The sequence below is a fragment of the Melozone crissalis genome, unplaced genomic scaffold (genome assembly GCF_028551555.1).
Source record: "Melozone crissalis strain CALT ecotype California unplaced genomic scaffold, PUWL_Pcris_2 ptg000041l_1, whole genome shotgun sequence".
In the NCBI taxonomy this organism is placed as follows: domain Eukaryota; kingdom Metazoa; phylum Chordata; class Aves; order Passeriformes; family Passerellidae; genus Melozone; species Melozone crissalis.
In genome coordinates, this window is record NW_026535819.1 from 5007483 (window position 1) to 5033379 (window position 25897).

Consider the following 25897-nt stretch of genomic DNA (forward strand, 5'->3'; position numbering starts at 1 on the left):
CCTGGGACACATCTTGGGAGCAGCCAGAGGTGGCTCAGCCCTCCTGCAGGATGCTCTGGGGCTGCTCCCAGGCTGGTCCTGCTTTGTTCCCACCCCAGCAGCGGAGGAATGGCTCAGGACTGCTCGGGGATGGGTGCAGTGCACAGAGTGTGCTGTGCCAACACAAGCAGTGCCCAGGTGCCCGTGCCGTGCCCTCCCAGCCCCCGCCCCGTACCCTGGATCTGCAGGACGAAGCTGCGATCGGCCACCCCCGCCCGGCTGGAGACAACGCAGGTGTAGAGTCCAGCATCGGAGAGTTGAGCCTGGGAGATCCTAACGCGGGATGGGACACGGGGATGGGGAGGGGACATCAGCTCCGGGTGAGCCCCTGCTCCCCAGGGTGGCACCTGAGGGTGCAGCAGTGCCCGAGCACCAGCCCCAGAGCCTGACCATGGCTGCAGGGTCCCTTCTCACCGGAGGAGGTGCCCAGCCGAGAGCAGGGTGACACGAGGGGACAGGCGGAGGGGCAGCCCGTCCTTCAGCCAGCTCACATGCAGCGGAGGGGACCCCCGTGCCCAGCACGGCAGCGTCACCGCGGCCGACAGGACAGCGCGGGCCACCTCGGGCTCCTCACCGGCGCCTCTCTCGATGGCGGGAGGGACTGGAGAGGGGACACGGGGGACACGGGGGCTGCTGGGGCTGTCGGGGCGGGCTGGCCCCGGTGCTCCCTGCAGCTCCCAGCCCTGCTCACCCAGCACGTTCAGCGTGTGCAGCCGCGTGTCCTCGCCCAGGCTGTTCCGGGCCAGGCACGTGTAAGCCCCGGAGTCAGCGGCTCGGAGCCCCTCCAGGAGCAGGGCGCTGCCATCCGGGGTCACCCTGCGTGGGGAGGGCGCGACAGTGACCCTGTGCCCATCCCGTGGGGCACAGGTGCTCTGTTGTGCCAAGGATGAGGACTCTGGGCACACTGCAAGCTCAGGGCATCACCTGGGACTCTGCCAGGGTGACAGTGGCCATCCCAGACTGCCAGGTTTACCCCAGGATGACATTCTCCCAGCAAGGAGTCGGGATGAGCACATCCCACAGAAAGCAGCACAGCTCACCGTGCCTTGCCCAGCAATTTTGGACATGGGACCACTGAGCCCCTGGAATGTCCCCCCAGACTCACCGGGCGTGTGAGGGGGGCTGCAGCCCCAGGGGCCGCCCGTCCTTCAGCCAGGAGATGTGGGGGGTGGGCTGCCCCTGTGCCCGGCACTCCAGCCTCACCCCGCTGCCCTCCAGCACGCTGTGCTCACTGGGGTCCCCCGCGCTGCTGATCCGGGGGGGTGCTGCACGAGAGAAAGGGAGGCTGAGGAGGGCAGGGGAGGAAGGCTCAGCTCCGAGCTCCACAGGGAGCAGGCAGCCTCGGGGAAGCCCTACCTCGCACCAGCACCACGAAGTCCTTGTGTGTCTCAGCCCCCTGTGCCAGGCAGGTGTACCGGCCCTGGTGGAAGGGCTGCAGGGGGCTGAGCAGGAGCTGGGCCCCCCCGGACACCAAACCCTGCTCTGGGCTCATCTCTGCAAAGAGACAGGGTTGAGCAGTGCTCCCCCACTCAGCCCTCCCCAGGATCAATGTCAAGCCTTCCCCTTCCCCCCCCAGACTCAGGTTTGGGGACAATGTTAAAGCCAAGCAGGGTTTCTGCAGAGCTCACTGCTGGAACTTTACCGGAGAAAAGAGCCACTAGTTTGGGGACAAACCCCTGTCCCAGCAAGCACCCCAATGGCTGGTACCCAGAGAGCTCACCCCCTGCATATCCCTCCATCATGCCCACATCCCATTGCTTCGAGCCTCAGGAATGAACCTGAGATCTCTGAAAAGCTTGCAGGGAACAGGCCGGACCCTCCATGCTCTGTCCCCTCCCTGTGCAGCCTGAAGGTCTCTTGCAGCGGGGTTAGAAGTTGGGAAACTGAGGCAGGGCTGCATGGAGGGGAGCAGCAGGGAGGCTGGGGGTGGCAGGCTGGCACAGCAATGCCCTGCACACACACCCAGCGGGTGCCCATCCTTCAGCCAGGTGACAGAGGGCACGGCCACACCGCTGATGTGGCAGCTCAGCACCAGGGATGTCCCCATGTCAGCCTCCAGCGTCTCCTGCTGTGGGTCCTGGGTACCAAGGGGGTCTGAGGAGGATGAGCAGGGACAGGGGTGTGAGACAGAGCAGGGCTCACTGTTGGCTCCTCAGGGTGGGCTCAGGGACAGCTCCTGGCTGAGCCCTCACCACTCACCGTGGATGGTGAGGATGAAGCTTTTCTGGTCCTGGCTGGCCACGCTCAGTGCCATGCACGTGTAGGTGCCTGAGCTGGAGAGCTGCAGGTGAGGGAGCTGCAGCACCCGAGAGTCTGGAAGAGGCAGAGAGCAGGGAGTCAGGAGAGCCTGGAGCAGAACCAGGGGACTGATCCCCCAGCACCCGGCCAAGCTCCATGCAAAAGGAGTCTGGCCATGGAATTCCCATCTTTGAGGCCCCAAGCCTTGCTGTGGCCCACAGGAAGGGGCACTGAGCTGCCAGGAAGCAGCAGCGTGGAGCTCTGCAGGATGCAGCCCTTGGTGCTCTCCAGAGGGGATCGCTCAGCCCTGTGTCACTAGTGTGTCATTAGTGTGTCACACAACACAAAGGCTGAGCTGGACACTCACAGGTAGCATCCAAAAAAGGGGGATTAGGGGACCTAGAGCTCGTTATCAAGAGCTGAGGCACAGGCAATGGTGCTGGCTGATCCCAACACACCTGGGGTGACAGTCCCCTCCTCTCCGAGCCGCAGGACGTGGCCGTCCTTGTACCAGGTGATCGCTGCAGCCGGGTGGGGCTGGATGTCACACACCAGGGAGACGCTGCCATTGACAACGCCATCGACCTTCTCGGGGTCTGCAGCCACACTCCAGGGAGATTCTGTGCCCAAAAAACAGTGCCAAAGGGGAGACATCATCATAGAGGTCAATGCCACCCCAGGAGGAAACACACACCGAGCCTTTGGCCTGCTCAACCTCCTCACACAGGGCAAGCATGACCAGCACAAGGGACAGAGGCAGCCACGCAGCTCCAGAGCCACAGGGAACTCCAGTTGGTGGAGAAAGAGGAGGAGGAGGAGGGCGGTAAATCAGTGACCCAGGGAAGGGGAGATGCCTTACCCTGCACAGAGAGGGCAAAGTGCCTCTCGGCTGAGCCAGCCGGGTTCTCAGCCATGCACGTGTAACTGCCAGAGTCACCCACCTCCAGCATTGCCACCTGCAGAGGGGGACAGGAACCACTGAAGGCTGCCCCAGAGCACCACTAGCTGGAGGGATGCTGGGGCTCCCATGGGAACCTTGGTGAGACCAGAGCCGCCACCTTTAGGAGGAAAGAATGGCCCATCCCCTCCATCCAGTGTCTCCTGGTCTCTCCCCAACATAGCTACCTGCTTAGGGGAACACCAACCTGCAGGACAGTGCCTCCCTCCAGGAGCTGGTGCCGTGGGCCAGCCTCTATGGGGACATCATTCCAGAGCCAGGACACCGTGGGCTCTGGGTGCCCAGTAGCCTCACACTCAAACTGGACAGTGCCATTGACAGTGGCCGTCACCTCCTCCTCCTCCAGGTCCTCTGTGCCACCATGGATGGCCGGGGCAGCTGGAAGCAGGAGGTTATGGGGCTGCCAGGTGGCTCAGCCCGGTGTCCCCATCCCTGTACTCACTGAGCACCTCCAGCTCGTAGTGCAGGCGGTCCCGGCCCGCAGTGTTGGCGGCCTCGCAGGTGTACCTGCCCCTGTGCTCCTCCTGCACCGCCTGCAGCTGCAGCACCCGGCCCCCTGTGACACAGGACAGGGCTCAGGGTCTGTGGGATGTCCCCCAGCCCTGCCCTGCACAGCCCCAGGGACTCAGAGGTCCCACGGTGTCAGAACTCAGCGCATCCCTCCAGGTATCCAGAGCTGCTGAGGACCCCACCGGGGGGCTCAGAGACCCTGGAACACTGCCCAGAACACCTGGGGGTTTGATTCTGACCCCTGGAGCAAGTTACCAGCTTTGTATGAGGACCTGAAAGTCACAGAGGTTTGAATAGTATAATAATAAAATGATCATAGGGTGAAAATGTAGATTTTAGGATTTTTGGTGTGGGGGTTATGGGGACAAGATGGAGGAACTTGGGCGTGTCCAGCCTTTCTCCTTCTTGTTCTCCATTTTCTGCAGTGATGTTGGCACTTTGGGATTGGTTTAGAGTAGAAGTGCACTGTCTAACACAGGTGATAGGTATTGGAAAGTAATTGTAAATATGTTATATTTAGAATAGAAATGAACTGTCTAACATAGGTGATAGACATTGGGAATTAAGTGTAAATATGTTATACGTAGTTTGTAGTATAAAAGGACAACACAGAGCGCCTGTGGCTGCCCTGCTGAGCAGATCTTGGCTGGGCAGAAAGAAAATTTTATAGGTAAGAATTAATAAACAACCTCAAGACCGAAAACTGAAGAGCTCTGACTTGTTCTTCAGCTGAGCGGGCTGAAACAGAGACATCCTGCACATCTCGGGGCAGCAATGAACAACCAAAACCCGAGACCAGGGGTGCCGTGTGTGGTGGCAGGAAGGGGACAGGCTCCATCCTCCTCCATGCTGTGGATGCTCTCAACCCCAAGGCTGTTGCAGGACCACCCCCAGCCCCCAGAGTTGGGGTTCACACCCTCTGCCCATTACCTTGCAGCATCAGCACCCCCAGGCCGGGGGAGAGGGGCTCCCCATCCTTGTACCAGGTGAGCTGGGGGGGTGGGATGGCACTGGTGTCGCAGTAGAGGGCGGTGGGCTGGCCAAGGACAGCCTGCCGGTGCTCTGTCACCTCCCCATCCTGGTCCTCCTCCCGATAGAAGATCTCAAGGGCTTCCTTGGGGCCCGTTTGCTGCTGGAAGATGGGGGGCACTGCGGGGACAGGCTGTGGTCAGCTGTGGGGAGCAGGGACATTGACCCCCAGGTGCACCCACAGCATCCGCCCTCACTGCAGCTCAGGAGATGTTTGTTGCTTGCCAGCAGGCTTAAACTTTTTCTCCTGCTCACCTTTCTGTGATCCCACAGGTGACCCTGAGGACCCCCTGCCCTTGCTGAGACACCCCTGCTCTGGGTGCTGGCTCTGCCCAGGGCTCACCTTGGACGTGCACAATGAAGTCCCTGTCATCTTCACCCACAGCATTGGTGGCCACACAGGTGTAGTGCCCCGAATCTGAGACACCAGCAGCTGAGATCTGGAGGACCTGCCCCTCACTGAGGATCTGGATGTGTTCAGAGCTTTCCAGAAGCTGAAGGAAAGAAAGAGAAGGGCAGGAGGAGGATTACACATCCAGGAGTGGGGCAGAGCCCAGCCAGCTGTGTAAAGGGTATTTTCCCTCTCCCATCCAGCTGGGGCAGTCCCAAACCCAGCAGCTCCTCTCTGGTCACAGCCGGACAGTCCCAAACCCAGCAGCTCCTCCCTGGGCACAGCTGGACCTCACCTGCTTGTCCTTGTACCAGAGGATGGTTGGCTGGGGCACAGCCCAGGTCTCACACTCCAGCACCACCGTGCTGTTCACCCTGGCTTTCACCTCCTTCACAGCAAATTCCCCCAGAGGATCCTCTCTGGCAATCCAAGGAGGAACTGGTGGGGAAAGACAAAGGGAAGCAAAAGGCAGCCGAAGGAAGCAGCGCTGGGCTGGTTGCAGTGGTGGGGTCACTGCAGGAGTTAGGAGGGATTTGGGGAGCTCCCTCACCCAGGACCTTCACAGCATAGCTCTTCATAGCCTCCCCGTCCTCACTGGCCACGATGCAGCTGTAGGTGCCCGTGTCCTCCTCCTGGGCATTCAGGATCTGCAGCCCGTGGCCACCTGGGCAAAGGGGGAATCCTGAGAGGGTTCTGCTCGCAGCCACAGCTCTCTCTCCCCATGCAGCACCAGAAGGCATCTCCAGGGACCTGCTGAGCACCTGCAAGCCTGGCTGGAAGGGGCTTGATGCTCTCCTAGAGCCCAGTCCCAGGCTTATAAAAACAAGCACTGAGGAGGCTCATTATTATCAGAGGATGCAGCACTTGGAAGAGCAGCATCCAGCTGATCCCTGAGCCCTCAGGTCCTGCAGGATGAGGATTTCTCACCATCCCACTGTGCTGGACCCCTGCCAGACCAAGAAAAAGCCCCACACCCACTCCCCAAGGCATGCACAGCAAGGAGACACCACAGCCATGCAGAGCCAGGGGACAGCAGCAGTACCAGGGAGCAGGAGGACATTTCCAGATGCTTGGAGAGGAACCTGGTCCTTGAGCCAGGTGATGTTGGGAGATGGGTATGGCGGGGCCTCGCAGAGCAGGGAGATGGGGTTGTTGATGATCACTGTCACCTCTTCTGCAGCAGCAGCACCTTGAGCAGAGGTGGGACTGGCTGCAGAGACGTGGCTGGGTGTTAGATCAGCACTGGCACACACTTTGGCTTCCCAGTGCTTCACTCCCCTACCAAACAGCACGATCCAAGTTCAGGGAGTTGGAATTGACACAGTTTGTGCCAACTTCAGACTCTGCCCCGTCCTGCTGCCCTCCAAAACCACAGAGATCCAGGAGACACATCCCCCCTTCCACAAGCCACCACCACAGATGGATCCTGCACTGAGCAGCTGCTTTCTGCTCCTCCAGGAGGTCTCACAAGGGCTCTGGGACAGCTCCATGCCACACTTTGGCTGCAGGACCAAGGGATCCTCCCCACCTACATTAAAACCCACAAAGTCTGCTCACACCTGAGACCCTGCCTCCATCCAAAGGCATCTCATACCCAGAACATCCAGCAGGTAATTCTTGGTCTGATTTGCCACAGAGTTGGAGGCCACACAGGAGTAGAGACCAGCATGGGCCAGGGAGGCTTGGGGGATGTGGAACAAGGAGCCATCAGGGGAGATAGAGAAGGTGCCAGGGAGAGGCTGGTTGTCTTTCATCCAGGTGATCTGGGGTTGTGGGCTGCCTGTGAGGGATGGAAAATGGGTTTTGGCCTTTGTGTGAAGTTTTTCCATGTGTGAGCACAGCCTGGCTGGGGTCACTGTCAGAGCTTTTCTGGAGAGCAGAGACATCATCCCAAATCAGAGTTATCATGACCTGGATCAGGATTTTAGAAGCTGCTGGATGAGCCAGCAAGAAGAAAGAGAACTGTCCTGAGTGGGAGGTGATTAATTACTCCCATCACTAAAGGAGAGATGAGATTAGAGGAGTTTCAGCTCCATTTGGGAAAGACTGGATCTCGCACTGTGGAACAGGCTCCCCATGTGGGCGTCCCCTCCCCAGCGCTTCCCGGACAGCACAAGCGCAGAGCCAGGGACCATCCCAGCAGAGCTCTGAATTTCAGCTGTTTCCATGGCTCTGTCTGGAGCCATCCCTTTGTTCCACACCCCAAAGTGAGACTCGGGTCTGCCCCTGAGCCCCATCGCCCCCTTGTTTCCTTGTTCATGCCACCTCCCTTCCCCACTCGATGCTCACCTGAAGCCAGGCAGGACCAGGTGACAGGGTGGCCCTCGGGCACCTTGAAGGTGTCTTCTTCATCTGCATCCTCAATGTGGGGAGGAACTGGGAACACAAGCCCCCAGGGACTTCAGCAGCTGGCCAGCTTGGCCTCTGAGCTCACATCCTAGGGGCTCCAGCACACCCAGCATGTCCAGTCTTAACTCATGTCTGTTCCTGCTAGGGTGGAGCTCTGAAACACCAGCAGGAATCCTGCAGCAGACAGAAGAGCCCTCCTTACCTAGGACCTGCACGTAGAAATGCCTCCTGGCCTCCCCAGCTATGTTGCTGGCCAGGCAGGAATAGTGACCACCATCCTGGGCTCGAGCATGGGCGAGCCTGAGCAGCCAGCCCCCTGCAAGGACAGAGCAGAGGGGGCTCAGGGATCTGATCCAGGCACCAGCACATCCCAACTGTGCTCCTCTGGGGCTGCAGCTCCACCATGAGTCTGAGCTCATCAATGTTGGGGCAAAACACGTTCCCAAAGCAGACCTCTGACCTGAAAGCAGCTGTGTGTGCTCGCTGGGGGTGACGGGAGAGCCATCCCAGAACCAGGTGACGCTGGGCTGGGGAATGCCAGTGGCCTCACAGGTCAGGGTCAGGGATCCTTGCAGGGAAACGCTGACATTGGTTGTCCATCCTGATCCTTGAATGAACTCAGGGGGAACTGGGGATGCAGAAGAAGATGGACATCCATTTGCAAAGCAAGCAGGACATCAAAGGAGCAAAGCAAGGAGGGGAGAACTGGGTGAATCTGGTTTTTCCCACCTTCTTGCTCTGTACAGCTTTAGGACACAAACCCAGAAGGACCATTAGCATCACCTGGAGATGGTGACTCTACAGGTGTTTGGGACAGGTGACCACAGCAAAGATGTGCCACTCACCTGAGCCCAGACTTACAGGCTCACACTGGGATGGCCACACAACCTCAGAGTTTTTATAAATCAAGTGACCTTGACCCATGAGTAGTAGAGGACCTTATATGAGATGATCTGCTGTGATGGCTCTGGAAAGGAACTCCTGCCTGATGGACACAGTTCTACAGCTATTCCTGAAGCATAACCCTGGGACCTGCCACTTGCTGGGTTGTCCAACACCTGCTGCACATCAAGTTACTCCCCATCACCACCCTCCTCATCCTGCTTCACCCACCAGCCCCATCCCACGTCCTTACCATGCACCACAACTTCAAACTCCCTCTGCTCCTGCCCCTCTGGGCTGGCAGCCAGGCAGGTGTAGTATCCTGCATGGGCCAGCTCTGCCCTGGGGATGTGCAGCCTCCTGCCCTGCTCCGTGAGCAGGAGCCCATCCCCAGCAGCCACGGGCTGCCCGTCCTTCACCCACGTCACTGCTGTGCCCATGGCCTCGCACTCCAGAACTGTCTCACCACCCTCGATGACAGAAACCTTCCTCAGGGTGCTGCTACTGCTGCCCTGGAGCCTTGGCAGTGCTGTGGGCAGAGGGACAGGGGTGGAGAGGATGAGCAGCAGCTCCCACATCTGTGCACAAATGGAGGGGCAAAGCTGACCCAGGCAGCAGCATCCCTTCCAAAATATCCAAGGCACCTGGAAATGGCTTTAGGATCCAGCTGGACCTTGCATTGAGAGAAGTTCCAGCACATCCACTCACCCCCACAGGTCTCAGATGCCCCACACTCACCTTGCACCTCCAGGTGATGCTCCTTGCTGCTGCTGCCAGCAGCGTTCCTGCACTCACAGGTGTACGTCCCCTGGTCCAGCAGCTGCACCTTCTCCATGTACACCACGTTCCCTCCTGGGGACACCAGCTTTGGGCTCCCTGGCTGGCTGGAGAGGGGCTCACCTGCCCAGGGAAGGGGACAGCAGCTTCCCCTCAGGCTCCCAGCAGGACAAATCCCTACCCAGAACCTGGATTCTGCTCAACAACAAGTGCTCCTTGCTTCAAGGAGAACAATGGCTGGGTGAACCCATGTGGAGAGACATGAGGCTGAGGAACAGGGCCCTACCATCCTTCCACCAGCTCAGGGTGGGCAGGGGCGTCCCGTGGCACTCGCAGGACAGCTGGACAGGTTGTCCCTCCAGCACGGACACGGCCTCGGGCTCCCGTGAGGAGAACGATGGAGGCACTGCAGGGATGAGAGGAGCAGCTCAGTGATGGCACTGGGCAAGAGGAGAGGGGCAACTCCTCACTGGAGCTCCATCCTGCTGGATTCACACCCCCTGCAGCCCTGCTGGCTGCCACAAAACCCCAGTGACATCCCTTGCCCTGGCTCCATGTGCAAACAATAATCTTGTCTCTCCAGCCAAGCGAGGGATGCTTTTAATTGCACGTGGCCAAGAGCAGAGGATGACCAAGCATCCCACAAACAAGCCAAGGTCAGGTTGGCCAGACACAACCTTATTAGGCAGCCCTGCTCACTGGGAAGGTTACCCAACTCTTTCCATTATCGGGTGATGTTCTCAGCTGCTCATAAATACAGCTGGCTGCAAAATGGTAACTCCTTCCCATGGGGGACATCAGTTTGGAGAAGAAAAGCCTCAACACCCAGAAACCCTTGGAAAACAAAAACAGCAGAACCCAAACAATGCACCCGAGCCAGGACGGCAGACGTGCAAACATTTCCCTGGGAAGAGATTGCAGGAACAAGCCCAGAGCAGGAGAACTGGATCTTCTCCACGCCCTGGCCTCCTGCCTGCAGGACTTCCACCAGCTGGAGCATCCCTGGGAAAAGCCAGGGCCTGGCTCAGCCCCCGGGGCTGTGGACTGGCTGAGTGGTCTGGGAAGATGCAGGGATGCTTGGATCGAGGCAGAAAAAGCATCCAGTGCCTGTCTTGGAGTCACCACTGAGGCAGGTGGGACAGAAACATCACCAGGCACTCGGGGTGCAAAAGGGACAGGATGGGTCGGTGACCCTGTATTGGAGACCTTGAAATACCCATCCATGGGGCCAAGGCTTTCCAGGATATCATCTGGGGATTGTACGAGTGGAATTGCAAATGAGCCGTCCTCCAGGGATGTATCCTGAGGGCTGGGCCAACCCCACCGGTCCCACACGGTATTCCAGGGGGAGCCCCCACGGCTGCACTCACCGGTGACCCGCAGGCTGTAGCGGAGCTCGGCCAGCCCGGCCGCGTTGGAGGCCACGCAGCGGTAGCTGCCGGCATCGGAGAGCCGCGCTCGGGGCAGCTCCAGGCGCTTCCCGTGCCCGGACAGCGCCAGCCCCGCTCCGGCCCAGAGCCGCTCCTGCCCCTTGAACCAGGCGATGTCTGCAGGAAAGCAGGGAGCCGAGCTTGAGGAACGGCACTGCTGCCCCAGGGGTTCAGGAGCAGGAGCTGAGGACAGGATCGGCTCACCGGGAGCGGGCAGCCCCGAGGCCAGGCACTCCAGGGATGCTGAGCTGTTCTCGGGGATGGTCAGATCCACCGCGCTGGGCTCGATGTTGGGAGGCACTGCAACCCAGCGGCGCTGTCAGCGGCTCTGTCTGCCTGCAGCCAGCACAGGGCAGGGCCCGGGGCACAGCCAGGCTCTCCCAGGGCTCCTGGCACACACCAAGGCCTGGCACAGCATCAGCCGGGGCACAGCCCGGTCCCTGCTCTGGGAGGGGACACATCCCCCCATGGTGCCACCACTGCTGCCCAAACCAGCCAGAGGTTTGGTCCCTGCCACGATGAGACATCCATTCTTCCCAGGGAGGGATCTCTGCTCCCTGCCTGGTTTCTCACCTGGCACCTTCAGAGCCACATCCTGCTGGTGGAGGGGAAATGGGGCTGGGGGAGGACCCTCCAGGAGAAAACACCACTCAGGGATTTACTGTGGTGCCAATGCCATCACCTCTCAGCTTCATTGACAAAGGACAAGATCCCAAGAGATCAAACCAGTGACACAGCACCTACCAAAAACTGGGCCAAGAACTCCCACCCCTTTGGGCAGCCACGTTCTTCCCAACACATGGAATAGACAGCCCCCCTCACCGCAGACCCTGCACTCACCATGCACTGAAACCTGCACCTCTGCCTGGGCCAGCCCTGCCCAGCTGCTGCCCTGGCACACGTAGAGCCCTTGGTGGCCAAGCCCCACTCGTGTGAGCAGCAGAGTGCCACCATCCTGGGACACCTCCACGCCATCCTGCCCGTCCAGAGGGTGCCCATCCTTCAGCCACCTGCGGGCAAGGGGACAGGCAGCAACCACCCACACCCTGTCTCTGCACACCAACGGGGTGCTGGCAGCAAGGGCTGTCCCCTTGTCCCCTGGAATGGGACTGGCAGTGCCAGCAGAGGATACCAGGGACAAGGAGAAGGAATGGATGCCTCCACCCTTAGGGACACCCCAACCACCCATCCTGGGGGCACAGGGAGCTCAGCACTGCAGCACTCACTGGATTTGGGCTGGGGGGATGCCCCTGGTGTGACACTGGATCCTCAGGGAGGTGTTGGCTACAGCTGCCAGGTGCCTCTCCCCATCACCAATCCACAGCTGGGGCGGAGCTGGGGGAGAGGGGACCTCAGGCTGTGCCCACCCTCGGGCCCTGGCACAGGGATGTGACACAGCCAGGGCTTTGGGGGCTATGGGGCACACGGGGAGGGTGTTTGAACCTTGCACGTGCAGGCTGTAGCTGAGCGAGACGCTCCCCGCAGCGTTGGTGGCCGTGCAGGTGTAGAGGCCATTGTCTGTCACCTGGGGCTCAGCCAGGTGCAGGGATCCTGAAGGGAGGACGCTGAACCTTGGGGGAGAAGGAACAGGAAAGCTGGATGGGAGAAACAGCCATGTCATCCATCACCCAGCCCTGAGCAGGACTGAGGGCTCAGAGCTCACCGTGGCCACCTCCCACTCAAAGAGGGTGGCACTGTCACAGATGTATTTACGGAAAAATACTTTTGCTAAGATTTTTCTCTTGAGAAGCTGAGAAGCCTCAGAAATGAAATGTAAACAGTAATTATTTGCTGCTGTGGAATGCAACAGGTGCATCTTGGATTGGTCTCATGTAGTTGTTTTTAATTAATGGCCAATCACAGCCCAGCTGTCTTGAACTCTCTGGTCAGTCACAAAATTTTATTATCATTCTTTTCCTTTCCTTGCCAACCTTCTGATGCAATCCTTTCTTCTATTCTTTTAGTATAGTTTTAATATATAATTTTCTTTTAATATAAATAATAATAAATCAGCCTTCTAAAGCAGAGTCAAGATTCCCATCTCTTCCCCCATCCTGGGACCCCTGCAAACACCACCACAGTGGCACAGCTGCCCATGGGGGCAATCCCCTTTGCTCAGCCCCTGCACGAGCTCAGCACGAGGCAGCACAGGAGCCCAGGGGGATGCAGGAGGACCAGGGTCCCCCGAGAGCACAGCCCCTGCAGCTGGAGCTGGCCATGCTCTCACTGCCAGCCCCATCTGTGCTCCACAGACATAACCTCATCTCAGCCCACGGCTGCGGATCCCTCCTGGTGTGCTCCCATCAATCACCCAGCATGGACACGGCAGCTGAGATGGGGGGAGCAGAAACAGAGGGACAGGGTGTGTGAACAGCCAGGAGCAGCCACGGCAAACCAGACATGAACAGCAAGGCAATATATGCCCCAAGAAGAGCAAAACCAAGATGCCTTCCTGCTTCCCCAGGCCACAGCAATCCTCAGGGACAGGTAAGAAGTGTTTAACCCCAAGATCAGGACCTGTGGCTTTAGGGATCCCTTTCAACATGGTGCCAACTTTTGGGGAAAGCATTGGAAGACCAAGACACCAGCTAACCCAAAGAATGGTTGGATATGAGTTTACCCTCACCCATCAAATCACACAAACTGACTGTCTCATGGCTGTCATCAGCTTCAACACCATCAACAAATTGATTTGCCCCTCCAGAAGTCACTCACTGGAACAAAACTGGCCTAAAACCCCCATCCCAGGGCAGACAAAGCCACTGCTGGGCTAAAAACTGTGTTTGCGCCAAACCTCGTCCCAAGAAGCATCAGGCCCTGCTCCAACACTTCCCACAGGGATCCACCATCCCCAGGCACATCCTTGACCTTGTGACAGCACCAGGCAGGAATGTGCAGGAAGGCAGACAGACAGACAGACAGCAGGCTGAGGAGCTGCACTGGAGCTGCCTTTCCTTCCCAGCCCCACGTCCAGGGTAGGCACATGAGTGATGGGAAGCAGCTGCTCGGTCCCAGATGTTTGGAAGGTGGAAGAAAAGCCTGGTGCTCTCCAAGGAGAGCAGAGCCAACGCAGCCCTGCTCACTGCCTCAGCTCCTGCACTGCCCACAGCATGCCAGGGGTGCCCTTCACATCCCTCTGCCAAGCACCCCAGTCCCTGCATGGACCTGAAGGGACACAAAACCCCAGGAGATGGTGGCCCCAGCACCCAGAGCCCTCCTTACCTGGTGCTGGTGCTGGCCAGGGGCTGGGGCTCCCGGCTCCACACCACCAGGGGAGGGGGGACCCCTTGGGCCTCGCAGGGCAGGGTGGTCTCCTGCCCCAGCACTGCCAGGATGGGCACAGGCTCTGCTGTCTGTGATCCATTCACGCTGATCCTGGGCTTTGCTGCATGGAGAGAGAGCACAGCTGGTGCAGGGACACTTCAGAGCCCTCACTGCTCCTCTTGCCATCCTCCAAACCCATCTGGCACCTGGATTGGTGCTCCAAGGAAGCCAGGAGTGCTCCCAGGTCATTCTCTCTCCCTGCCAGTCCCCAGTGGAGCTGTCCTGAGCACTCACTGCTGATGGAGAGCTGCATCTCCCGGCTGGAGAACCCTGCTGCGTTGGTGGCTGTGCAGAAGTAGGTGCCAGCATCCCCAGGGGACGATGAAGGGATCAGGAGGGTCCCATTGGGGTCGAGATGGTAGTGTGGGCTCGGTGAAATGGGCTCTGTGCCCTGCAGGGGAAGAGATTCTCCCATGATCATCCCAAAGGCAAGAAGAGAGCTCTGGGCACGATCTGGTCGCAGCTCCCCAGGGCACTTGGTGGCACCTCCCCAGGCAGCCACAGCCACTCTGGAGAGCTACACCCTTCAAACACATCTCCCTGAACCCAAGGGTGGCCTCAGCTGGGCTCGCAGGGGCACACAGCCCCCTGTCCTGTCCCCTACCTTGGCCCAGGTGACAGTGGGGGGTGGCACGCCGGTGGCATTGCATTGCAGGGTGACAGCAGCTCCCTCGGTGGCAGTGACCAGAACAGGGCCAGGCTCGATGCTGGGAGGAGCTGGGAAGGAAGAGAAACCTCATCCTGCATGGCCAGGGCCACGTCCAGCACAGGGAGCAGAGCACAGAGAGCACTGCCCCGTGTCACTGCCAGCAGGGACACCCAGCTCCCTGTCACTCACCGTGGATGACCAGGGCCACGTCCTGCCTGTGCGAGCCCAGGGCGTTGCTCACCTCACAGGTGAAGGTTCCTGCATCCCCCTGGGACACCTGCTCCACGTGCAGGCTCCCGTCAGCCCGCATGGAATAGCGGCCACCGGGGGCTACCTGGACATGGGGGAGAGCAGGAATCAGGACAGGTGGCAGGGTGAAACACCAGCACATCCCTGCATCTCTGGGGCACATCCAGAAAGGATTCTTTCACCAAAAAGCACTGAGAATTAGGATTTTCCATCTTAAAAGTCCAAAAGCCTTCCCCAAACGAGTCCTTGAGGTAAACCCACGGTGCCTTCCCAACACAAACGCTCTGTTGGATTCCTTCACCGGCAGCTTTCACCCCAAAGGCTGGGGGACCCATGCTGCAGTGAAGCCCCCTCAAGGGGCAGGTGCCCACCCACCCAGCCAGGGTGCCAGCAGGCATGGAATCCTCACCATGTGCCCATCCTTGAGCCAGCGGCGGGCGGGGAAGGGGCTCCCAGCCAGGATCACACAGGGCAGGGACACGGGCTGGCCTGGCAGCACACTGACCACAGGGGATGCAAGGGCTATTTCTGGGGCTGTTCGAAGAGGGGAAAGGGAACCAGCATTAATCAGTGATAAACTGGGCAGGAGCACTCAGGAGAATGGAGGTAGATCAGCTTTCTCCCAAGGTCTGGATCCTGGCTCAGCATAAACCAGCTCTGATTCCACTCCCCAGGGATTTGGGGATATTCACTGCAGTGTGGGTCCATGGCAGCTCATGAAGCCAAAGAGGGCTTGGAAGGGCATTGCCCAATCCTGCCCTGGGGTCTCTGAGTGTTCACTGTGGCCAGCTCCGGACCAGAGACCTGCTCTGCTCTCTGCCCTCACCCCTGCCAGCACTCTGGGATGGACTCACGACCAAAGCACAGGAACACAAACCCTGTCCCGTGACTGTGAGCTTGACCTCTGCCTGGATCTTCCCAAATTCATTCTGGGCTTCACAGATGTAGACGGCTTGGTCATCCAGCGAGGCACCTGGAGCACAGTGGGGAGAAGCCTCAGCCTGGTGGGGCTGGAGAGCCCTGAGCCAGCTCCAAGGCAGGGACCACCCTCCCCTGCCCCATCCCATCTCCAGTGGGGACAGACCCCTCAGAGCGGGATTCTTGCAGGCTGTTGCTGCACACCTTGCACGAGTTAACAATACAAATAAATGCGTGCACACTCAGCTCTTACTGTCAATGAGGAGCTGGGCAGTCTCCAGCTGGCTGGAAACCTCCTGTGGGCCCTGCCAGCCCACCACAGGCTTCCCGTCCTGCCGGCTCCAGGTGACCTGGGGCAGGGGAGATCCCTCCACACGGCATGGCAGGCTCACTCTGTCCCCAACCTGGACCTCCAGGTCGCCCAGGGGCTCGGGAAAGTGAGGGGCAGCTGGAAGAGAGAGCAGCAGAGAGAGGGCTCAGGCAGGCCCAGCATCCCCACGGCTGAGCCTGGAGAAGGGATGGGGCTGCAAAACCAATGAGCTGGGTGCCCTGACAAGGTACAAGACCCACATTTGGTGCTTTTCCAAAGCTGTCAGAGCCTTTGCTGTTTCCACCTCTTCCAGTTACACTCATCAATCCTCGGCTCAGCAAAACAACATGCACTTTTCCATCTTTAACTGCTTTAAACCCTGCTGCCCTCAACACAGAGCCTTTCCTCCTCCTCCTCGTGCTCTTTCATCCCTTCTACCTCCAGCAAAAGATTTTCACACACACAGAAGTCAGCCCCCACCTCTGCCTAATCCCGCTGAATGCACTTTGCATCCTAAACCCTCATGTCCCCGTGCAATAAAAACTGCCTTGTCTTTTCCCACTTGGTGAGCCTCCTGCATCGTCCCAAAGCTTGGAATTCCTGTGCCAGGCACCAACACCTCCCTGCTGGGAAGCCTGGGAGAGCAGCAGAGGGGAGCTGAGGCACAGAGGGGAGCTGTGGAAGAGGCTGAAAGAGGCTGGGGGACTCACATCCCACAGCAGCACTCACATCCCACGCGCAGCACGGTGCTGTCCCAGGCCGTGCCCGCCTCGCCCAGGGCCCGGCAGCCGTAGAGCCCCGCGTCCTCCTCCCGCACCGCCTGCAGCCGCAGCACGGCCCGCGGGCCGCCCGCCGGGAACGCGGCCAGCGCCTGCTGCCCTGCCGGAGCCAGCGCCACACCCTGTGGGTCCCTGCCGGGTCACAGCCACGGGGGCGGCCCCGCGGGGCAGGGGAGGGGTGCCGGTGTGCGCCCCCCCTCCCCCGGGCTCACCTTTGTACCACACGATCTGGGGTGGGGGTGCCCCCGACACCCAGCACTCGAGGGTGACATCCTCGCCCACCAGCACCTTCAGGCTGGGCGTCACTGCCAGGATGGCAGGGGGCTCTGCGCCGTGGGGACAGGGGACTTGGGTCACCCTCTGCTGCTCTGGGTGCGGTGCCATGCAGCCCAAGGGGACCCCAGAGCGCTGGGTGCAGTCCCCAACACCTTTATCACACACATCCCCATCCCCAATGCCCTTTATCACACTCAGCCCTATTTCCATTGTGCTCACCCCCAATTCCCTCCATCACACACAGCCCCATTCCCACTGTGCTGTCCCTCAATGCCTTTTATCACTCACAGCCCCATTCCCACTGTCCTGACCCCCAACACCCTTTATCACTCACAGCCCCATTCCCAATGTGCTGATCCAAATGCCCTCCTTCACACACATCCCCATCCCCAATGGGTTGTCCCCCAATGCCTTTTATCACACTCAGCCCCATTCCCACTGTGCTGTTCCCAATTCCCTCCATCACACACAGCCCCATTCCCAGTGTGCTGACACCAATATCCTTTATTACACACAGCCCCATTCCCATTCTGCTGACTTCAACTCCCTCCATCACTCACAGCCCCATTCCCACTGTACTGACCCCCAATTCCCTCCATCACACACAGCCCTGTTCCCTGTGTGCTGTGCCCAACACCCTCCATCACACACAGCCCCATTCCCATTCTGCTGATCCCAACACCCTTTATCACACCCTTTATCACACATAGCCCCATTCCCAGTGTGCCACCAGTACCAGTGAACTCCAGGGTGACCACTTGCTCATCCCAGCCCAGAGTGCTGCTGGCATAGCAGCTGTAATTCCCTGCATCCTCTGGGACAGCAGACCTGATGTGCAGGGTGCCCTCAGCATCACTGAAAACCCTGCAGCAAATGGGAGAGAAAGGGAGAAAGGAGCCCTGTGGAAACAGGGATGATGGAAAATGTGTGGATATAAATGAGCAGGTTTCAGGCCATGCTGGGCATGTGGTGGATGTGGGTCAGCACTCAGAGCCAGCTGCTGCAGGGAAGGACTTTGCTTTGAAGCAGGGAAAAGCACTGAGAATTGGGCTTTTTCATCTCAAAAGCCCAAAAGCCTTCCCCAAAGTGAACCCCTGCACTCACAGCCCGACACAGGCAGGAGTTGAAAGGCAAAAAGCAGCAGAAATTAAGGAGAAGTACAAGGTGTATTTTGAGACCTGAGCTCACACCAGGTGTGCAAAGTGGGGACAGTGACCTGGATAAGGCAGGACAGCTTAAAAATAAATATAGGAAATTAAGGCCAGCAGCATGCCAAGCATCTCAGGAGCAGGGGCTGGGATTCTGCAATGCCTGCCTCTTCCCAGAGCTATGACAGCCCCAGGCCTCCCTCCCTCACCTCACACATCCCTGCAAGGGAGCCCCATCCCTGTGGGACACCAGGATGGAGGCTCCTGGCTCCCCAGGGTTACCTCTCATCCTGCTGCAGAGGCCAGCCCCAGTGCCTCCAGGTGGTTTGGGGCTGGGGGTGCCCCCCAGCCGTGCAGTTCAGCCTCAGCTCCTGGCCCCTCCTGAAGCGCCGGGGACTGGGGTCCACCTTCACCCAGGGCGCCTCTGCACGGGTGGGAGCAGGGCTCAGCCTCCAGGTGCCATCACCATGGGGCAGGGTCCCACACAGGGGCACAACCCACCCTGGATGAAGAGCCACAGCGAGGCAGTGGCAGTGCCACCGGCGCTCTGTGCCACGCACTCGTACAGGCCCCCGTCCCCTGGCTGCACGTGGCTGATCTCCAGGGAGCTGTTCTGCAGCAGCCGGGCCCTGCCAGCCCCTGGCTGTGCCACCTTCCCATCCCAGCTCCAGGTCAGGTTGTAGGGCACGTCCCCCAGCACCACACAGGACATCACCACGTCCTGGCCCGGTGAAGCCGTGATGTTGCCCGGGGTGATGAGACGTGGTGGTGGCTCTGCAAACAGGGGATGGATGCCTGGGTGAAAGGAGCCCGTGCCCAGCCATGGGAAGGGCTCCAAGGCTTGGCACAAGCAGCCCCCACCTGAGACAGAGAGGTAGGCACGGGCCCGGGACACGCCGACCTTGCTCGTGGCCGTGCACTCATAAAAGCCTTCATCACCCTCAGACACTGCAGGGATCAACCAGCTGATGTTCCCTGAAATCCTGCAAAAAGGGAGAGATGAAAATATGGATCACTCCCACCTTGGGATGCTGTGCCACCATCCTGGTCCTACTCCCTGGGGCTTTTTTTCCATCTGAGTCAGGCAGAGGTGCATCCCCACTTGCCATGGACCTGTCCCTTGGGATTTTCCTCTTGGGATGCTCAGAACCTGAAGGCACTCACCAGCACAAGCAACCCCTCATCTGGCACAGCTCAGGGACCCACATGGGACCCTCCTGGGGCTCACTGGGCCATACCAGAGGCTCACCTGAAGAGCTGCTCTTCCACAAGCTTCCTCCTGCCGCGGCTGAGCTGCAGCTGGAAAGGGATCTCACTCCGTGCAGAGCAGGAGATGAGCTGTGGCTCACGGCTGTAAGCCTGGATATTGCTGGAGATGTTCACTTTGGGCAGACCTGGAAGGGGTTGGGGGTGTGTAGATGTACAGCACCCTTGGGAAGCAGGATGACCAAGGAGAAACCACAGCAGAGGCAGCGCCGCAACCTCTGCTCCCTGCTCAGCACCCGCGGGCTGCACTCACCGGGGACCACGCTGGTGTAGGTGACCCCCGAGAGGCGGTGCAGGGGGTGGCCCTGGCCATCCTCACCCTTCACCTTCAGCAGAAAGTCCCCCGGGGGCACCCAGAGCGGCGAGCCCACCCAGAGCTGCGCGCTGGGGCCAGAGGAGGAGTTGAGGAGCGGCTGCACGGGCAGCGAGAGCAGGACATGGCCCGAGGTGTTGAACAGCTCGATCTCCTGCAGGCGCCCAGCTGGCCTCAGACCGCTGCAGTTCACCAGCACAGAGATGGGCAGACCTGCAAAGGGGAGGGAAAAAACACCAGCCACATTCCCGGCTGCAAATCGCCCAAATGCGGCACCCAGCCCCGGGCAGCACCACCCTCACCCTGCACCGGCCGCTCTCCGCGCTGGACGGCGTCAAACTCCGGCTGCGTGGAGAAACTGGCTTGGAAATTAACATTGCTGATGCCCGTGATCCTCAGGGAGTGGCGGCCGCTGCTCCGGGTCTGGAAGCAGATTGAGAGTCAAGCGCTGAGGGAGGGAAGGGAGAGGAGATGGGAAGGGAGAGGAGATGGGAAGGGAGAAGTTGCAGCTGCCCCTTTTATCCTGCTCACACAACTTTAACTGCTTGGCTGGAGGTGGATGGGGATAGTCCGCACCTGGAAAAGCCTGGCAAGCTAAACATCATCAGGGAAAGGCAGGGGATGTGCAGTCTGCCAGCAGCCTACCGTGACCAGCCACATCCCTGGCTCGTAGGGCTCCAGGGCCACCACCATGGCTGAGTTGGGGATGCTGAGCAGCTCCTTCAGACCTCGGCCTTTTTCCAGGACCTTTCCTGTAACAGAAATTAATGTCTCAAGTGGGCAACTCAGATGCATCCCCTGGCTCCTACAGCAGCTGGGAATCACCTCCCTCAGGGCTCAGGGCAGTGCAGAGCCCATCACAGCTCACAGCCAGGGAAATCCCTCAAAGGCAGAGGCAAAGCCAGCCTGGGAGGGGAGCGGGGAGATGTGCTGGTGTTCACTGAGAACTTTGTAGCTCATCACCTTTTCATTTGAGTTTTAGGGCAGGGTTTGGTGAACCCCTTGCTGCTTGTCCTCACCTGAGGTCTTTGTGGGGGCTAAAGCCCCAACCCCACCTTGTTGTCCCTCTCCAAGCTCCTACCTGCTGGATCCTGGACCCTGATCCCTGGGGCAGGCCCACTCAGGGAGATGGTGACCTCCTTCAGGCTGGGATCAAAGGGGACCTGCCACGTCTTCTCCCCACCATCCTCGTGGTCCGTGGACAGCAGGTGGACCTTGGAAGCCTGGATGGCCTCTTCCACCCACTTCAGCACCTGCAGGCAGTCAGGGGAGGGTTAAACCCGGATCTCCCATCCCAGCCAGCACAGCCTCACTCCAGCACAAGGGGCCAGGTGTCCCCACTGACCTCTGTCACCTGCTGCTTGTCCAGGTGGAAGATCTGCCCGGAGCTGGTGGCGGCGATGCGCTCGTACACGCGGTACCCGGGGTGGCTCCTGTCCCCGCAGTCCCCGGTGAGCACAAACACCACCTGCCACAGCAACCCACGGCAGGGACACAGCTGGCATCCACCAGCACCCCAGGACATCGAGGGGTGCAGAATTCCCCCAGCCAGGGGTTTTATGGCTGTGTTTCAGCGATGCGGCTCTGCAGGAGCCCGGGCCGCTCACCTGGCTCTGCTTGTGCTGCAGCAGCCGCAGCAGCTCCTCCTGCTGCTCGTAGTCCTTGGCCCGAGCATCCGAGAAGACGTAGATGAAGGAGCCGGGATGGGAGATCTCCACGGCCACCCTGATGGCACCCACGCTCATCTCCGGGCAGTCCCCCCCGCCCTGGGGGACACAGGCGGGGACGTGGCACAGGCACCGGGACACCCGGCAGGATCCCCCCCGGGGGATGCTCAAGGCCAGGAACAGCCCCATTTTACAGTGGGATGGAGCTGCAGGGACGCTGAGGATCACACGGACCCGGCCCTGCCTCACTAATTAAAGCACCCATCTGGGGACCCATGCTCACAGAAGCCACTGGCTTCCCACAGATACCTTCAGTGGGCACATCTGTGCCAGCCAGCCCAGGGAAGCCTCAGAAAGCACCAGCTCCCACCTTCCCAGGGCTTGGCACCCCAAAGGGCTGGGAAATGGCTGTGTCCCCATTTGCAGCCTCAGCATGACAGTTCCTGCCAAAACAGCTGCGTCTGAAGGGAAAAGCCACAGGGATTTAGCAATTCACAGGAGGCAGGGCAAGAGTGGGGATGGATAAAGCAGGATTAAGCTCCCGGGGAACATTTCAGCTGGCAGAAAACAGACAAAGTAATTTAAAATAATAATAATAAAAAAGACAGAAATTAAAAACTCAATTATCAGGCAGTGGTTGTAGAAGAGATTTTTGGTTCCATGGAGAGTATGTGCAAACGCTTCTGGGATCAGCATAAGAGGTGTGGACTGGGAATTCTCTGCCCTGTTGCAGGACTCTGGGGCACAGCACCAGTATCACCCATCCTCTCCACCCCCAGCCCTGTGTGCAGCCCCCAGCCAGGCTGGCTCAGCCTGAACCCCCATCACACCTGTGGGGGATGCAGGGATTGCCCCCAGAACCCCCCACCATGCAGTGCCAAGGATGGGGGCTGGGTTTGCCTACCTGGACATGGAGCTCCCGCAGGCGCTGCTGGAAGAGCTGGGGGTCCGTGGTGAGGGTGACAGGTCCCACCTCTGTGAGCACACAGATGCCACCACTCAGTCCCCTGAGCCCAGCACCAGCTCCTTCCAACGCCACCCACACTGCTGGTGCTCCTGGCACCTGTGAGACTCAGGGTCCAGCATCTACCCTGGCTTGGCACCAGCAGAGAGGTGGCTTTGGGCAGACCAGCCCCTGTGCCCACACTGTGATCGCTTTGGCAGACTATTCCCACAGCCAGGAATTTCTCCTGACATGCTGGGTGGTCCCAGACAGGATGAGCTGCAAACCCTGTGCCCTTTTCTACTGGGGAGGCTCCCAGCAAAGCAATGCAGGAATCAACTCACTGCCTCTGCCTCCTTCCCTGTCTGGCTTCACTCAACTCAGTGTTTCTGCTGAAAATAAAGCTTGGGTCCCTCTCTCCTTGGAGGAGGCCAGAGCTTTTTTGGGGAGTAGCTGCACTTACATGAGTGTACACAAATAGGACAAAAGTAGGGGTGAAAGAAATGATTCTGGTATCACAGCAAGTTACCAAAGCCTCTTAGCAAGTGGTGTTTTTACTGAGGTGACCTGGAAGCTCGTTGTGGAGTTGGACAGAAATTCCCCCGTGGTTACTCCAGGGAGATTGGAGCAGGATGGAAGGGGAAGAGTCACCCACAACAAAGTGTCAGCACCCCCGGGTTTAATACAGAGAAAAACAACCCACCCTGTGCCCACAGGATGGCTTGGGGACAGGAGCCCCAGCCCAGCTGCTGAGGTGCCATCCCCACCACAGCACTCACCAGGGCATTAAAAACAGGGAGAAGGAGCAGTGCAAGCACTTGTGAAGTGCAGGCTTCAAACACAGACCCAGCCCAGCTCCCTACAGCCCCATACCTGGCAGGACACACCCTCAGCCTGTCCCGGACCTACCTGGGTCATGGAAGGGCACCAGGGCGTAGTTGCTGATGGGTTTGGTGCTCCTGCTGCGCGTCCGCTCCAGGATGCGGGAGGCGCCGTCCATCACCTGCACCAGGTCGTCGTACATGGAGCCGGTGACATCGAACACGAAGGCCAGAGTGGCCCATCCCGGGGGTGTCTCGGCCGCACCGAGGGCCAGCAGCGTGCAGAGAGCCACCAACGCCCCTCCGTGGGGCGGCATGGCGGGGGACACGCTCAGGGGTCGGGAGCGCCCCTCGCTGTCCCCGCAGAGCCGCGGGGACCGTCCGGCAGCAGGGAGGGAGGGACGCGCTGTGCGAGGGGCCACACGCGGCGGGGACAGCGAAGGGACCCGGGCGGGGAACGCCCAGCCCTCCGCAGCTGCGGACCTGCTCCTCCAGCGCTCAGCTTCTGGCAGGGAGCAGCGAGCGAGGGAGGGAGGAAAAAGCGGAATTTTGGAGCCAGCGACGCGGCGGGGAGGTGGGTGGGAGTTGGAGGGAAGAGGGATGGGGATACAGGGGTTGGGAAGCAGAGCCTGCAGCCCACGGGATTGTCAGAAACGCTGCCCTGACCCCCTGGCTCAGAGAGACCCTGCTCTGCTGGGGTTAGGGGAGGACACGGGGGTCACAGCTGAGCACCTGTGAGGAAACCCTGCCAAACCCCAGCGGGGGAGAGGCAGCTGTGAAAGGACCCAAACTCCCCCTTTCTGGGCAAAGAGCCCTGGAATGGGGGGTCTGCGAGGGGGCTCGGGGGTCAGGGGGCTCTGTGGGGGCTCAGCCACGCAGCCACCCCACGGACAGGGAGCAAAGAGCCCGCAGAGCACAGACAGAGCCGGGCCAGGGCTGGGCTGGGCTGGGGCAGGCAGCCCTTGGCCGGGGCCGGCAGCGCTGAGCTCACGCTGCTCCGCTGGGATGCTCTGCTCTTGCTCAACTCCCCCGCAGCGCAGCCAGGGCACAGCCACGGCCAAACGCCCGCTACAGGTGAGGCTGGGCATGCACCTCCTGCACCCCCACGGTAGCCCTGCTCCTCCCAGGCACAGGAGATGGGGGACCTTGGAGATCACCCGTCTCAAAACCCCCACTTGGGGATCACCCACCTTAAAACCCACACTTGGGGATCACCCATCTCAAAACCCACACACAGAACAGTGGGGCCGCCCTGTGCATTTCTTTATCCCCAGCTCAACCTCAGAGCAGGCAAGGAAATCCCCTTCAGAGCAGGACAATGACACTTCTGCCCCTGGGGCTGTGCCAGTGGCCTGTTCCCCTCCTGTCCCACAACCAGCGCTTGCACGCCCCCAGAGTTTGCACTCCCAGCCCCACAGTGCACCAAACCTACCTTGGAGCATCCCCAGCCTGCATGCCAGCTCCATCCTGCACTGCTGGCACAAACAACACCCAACAGCTTCTCCTCCTCACCAAATTAATCCCAGCCAGCCCTTCCCACACCCACCAGTGCTCCCAGTCCCACCTGTTAGCTGGGCTTTAACCCCTTCCCTGCTGGGGGTTAAGGCACAGCTCTGGGTGACCAGCGTGGTTTGGAGCCTGTGCCTGCCCCTGCCCAGCCCATGGCACAGGGGAGGAATCCCTGGGAGCTCCCACCATGCGCTGGCACAAAGCACCCCTGCACAAAGCCCCCTGCACAAACACAGCCCCCTTGTTCAGACCATTAGGGCATCTCCTCCGGCCTCCTGAGAACAATTAGTCACCAGCCTCGTTAGGGGAGCAGACACGGGGCTGTGGCTGCCAGGGAGGCCTGGCAGGGCTCGTTTCCAGGAGAGCTGGCACAGCAGAATGGCCAAGGCTGCACGTGAGAGGCTGTGAGCCCCCTGAGAGCCCTGCCAGGAGCAGGGGGCTGCCAAGGGGCACCGCCAGGCACTGGGACACGATTGTGGAATATTTGTATCAAGATTCCTCTGCAGGCACTGTGTGCCAACAGTGACCCAATGGCTCCCAGCCCGCTGCATCAGTGAGGGGGCTCAGAGGGGACAGGGACAGAGCCCATGGGCACATGGCTGTGTCTTTATTGCACAAAGAAAAAGGGGTGCAGGCACTGTGTGAGAATGGGACCCAGCAGGGAAAGCTGTGTCTGGGTAAAAGGAGGTGGGAAGAGCCCTGTATGGGATGCCTGGAGCTGATTCCTGGCAGCTCATCACAGTGTGGGCACAGTGCCTGCCCACAGAGCTCAGGGCATCCCCATTTACACCTGTGCTGGTGCCATCACTGCCCTGGGCTTGGGACACAGGACAGTGGCACCCCCAGCCCCACCGGGTGCCAGGGCATCTTTGGGGACCCCCATGATCCCCCCCATATCCCACAGCACATCACAAAGCACTGCCACTTTGTTACTGTCATTAAGCTTTTATTTCCACTGTCACAAAGTTCCTGGGTTTTGTTTTGTTCTGTTATTAAACTGTTTCATTTGCTTGGTTTGCTCTTGAATTCATCTCAAGACAACGCAGCGGGGCATGCAAGCCGAGACACACACAGGCTTCATCTCCACAAACAAGGCTCTTTGCTGGAGCTGCTGCTTCCCAG

The 25897-nt window shown here is 59.7% G+C and overlaps 1 protein-coding gene across 1 annotated transcript in view; it reads right to left on the bottom strand.

The window, feature by feature from the left end:
• The window catches only part of HMCN2 (hemicentin 2), a 36635-nt gene extending 13027 nt beyond the window's left edge, over positions 1 to 23608 (bottom strand). The window contains exons 1-50 of the mRNA XM_054284116.1: positions 23355 to 23608; positions 22407 to 22477; positions 21443 to 21601; positions 21181 to 21303; positions 20917 to 21088; positions 20481 to 20587; positions 20138 to 20258; positions 19776 to 20048; positions 19506 to 19650; positions 19118 to 19239; positions 18758 to 19030; positions 18539 to 18680; positions 17845 to 17972; positions 17045 to 17158; positions 16783 to 16932; positions 15997 to 16191; positions 15703 to 15798; positions 15235 to 15359; positions 14766 to 14910; positions 14532 to 14644; positions 14162 to 14318; positions 13826 to 13988; positions 12047 to 12174; positions 11830 to 11938; positions 11444 to 11613; positions 10808 to 10903; positions 10544 to 10720; positions 9460 to 9579; positions 9135 to 9296; positions 8650 to 8925; positions 7975 to 8142; positions 7717 to 7830; positions 7455 to 7541; positions 6760 to 6945; positions 6208 to 6375; positions 5716 to 5829; positions 5461 to 5603; positions 5118 to 5268; positions 4676 to 4894; positions 3678 to 3791; positions 3423 to 3613; positions 3137 to 3233; positions 2736 to 2897; positions 2239 to 2352; positions 2002 to 2133; positions 1396 to 1533; positions 1145 to 1304; positions 731 to 855; positions 454 to 640; positions 215 to 312 (exon numbers count right to left, since the gene is read on the bottom strand). Coding sequence (XP_054140091.1) covers positions 215 to 312; positions 454 to 640; positions 731 to 855; positions 1145 to 1304; positions 1396 to 1533; positions 2002 to 2133; positions 2239 to 2352; positions 2736 to 2897; positions 3137 to 3233; positions 3423 to 3613; positions 3678 to 3791; positions 4676 to 4894; positions 5118 to 5268; positions 5461 to 5603; positions 5716 to 5829; positions 6208 to 6375; positions 6760 to 6945; positions 7455 to 7541; positions 7717 to 7830; positions 7975 to 8142; positions 8650 to 8925; positions 9135 to 9296; positions 9460 to 9579; positions 10544 to 10720; positions 10808 to 10903; positions 11444 to 11613; positions 11830 to 11938; positions 12047 to 12174; positions 13826 to 13988; positions 14162 to 14318; positions 14532 to 14644; positions 14766 to 14910; positions 15235 to 15359; positions 15703 to 15798; positions 15997 to 16191; positions 16783 to 16932; positions 17045 to 17158; positions 17845 to 17972; positions 18539 to 18680; positions 18758 to 19030; positions 19118 to 19239; positions 19506 to 19650; positions 19776 to 20048; positions 20138 to 20258; positions 20481 to 20587; positions 20917 to 21088; positions 21181 to 21303; positions 21443 to 21601; positions 22407 to 22477; positions 23355 to 23583 — 7429 coding nt within the window. The 5' untranslated portion in view covers positions 23584 to 23608. The remainder of the gene's footprint in view (positions 1 to 214; positions 313 to 453; positions 641 to 730; positions 856 to 1144; positions 1305 to 1395; positions 1534 to 2001; positions 2134 to 2238; positions 2353 to 2735; positions 2898 to 3136; positions 3234 to 3422; positions 3614 to 3677; positions 3792 to 4675; positions 4895 to 5117; positions 5269 to 5460; positions 5604 to 5715; positions 5830 to 6207; positions 6376 to 6759; positions 6946 to 7454; positions 7542 to 7716; positions 7831 to 7974; positions 8143 to 8649; positions 8926 to 9134; positions 9297 to 9459; positions 9580 to 10543; positions 10721 to 10807; positions 10904 to 11443; positions 11614 to 11829; positions 11939 to 12046; positions 12175 to 13825; positions 13989 to 14161; positions 14319 to 14531; positions 14645 to 14765; positions 14911 to 15234; positions 15360 to 15702; positions 15799 to 15996; positions 16192 to 16782; positions 16933 to 17044; positions 17159 to 17844; positions 17973 to 18538; positions 18681 to 18757; positions 19031 to 19117; positions 19240 to 19505; positions 19651 to 19775; positions 20049 to 20137; positions 20259 to 20480; positions 20588 to 20916; positions 21089 to 21180; positions 21304 to 21442; positions 21602 to 22406; positions 22478 to 23354) is intronic.
• Positions 23609 to 25897: the final 2289 nt, after the last annotated feature.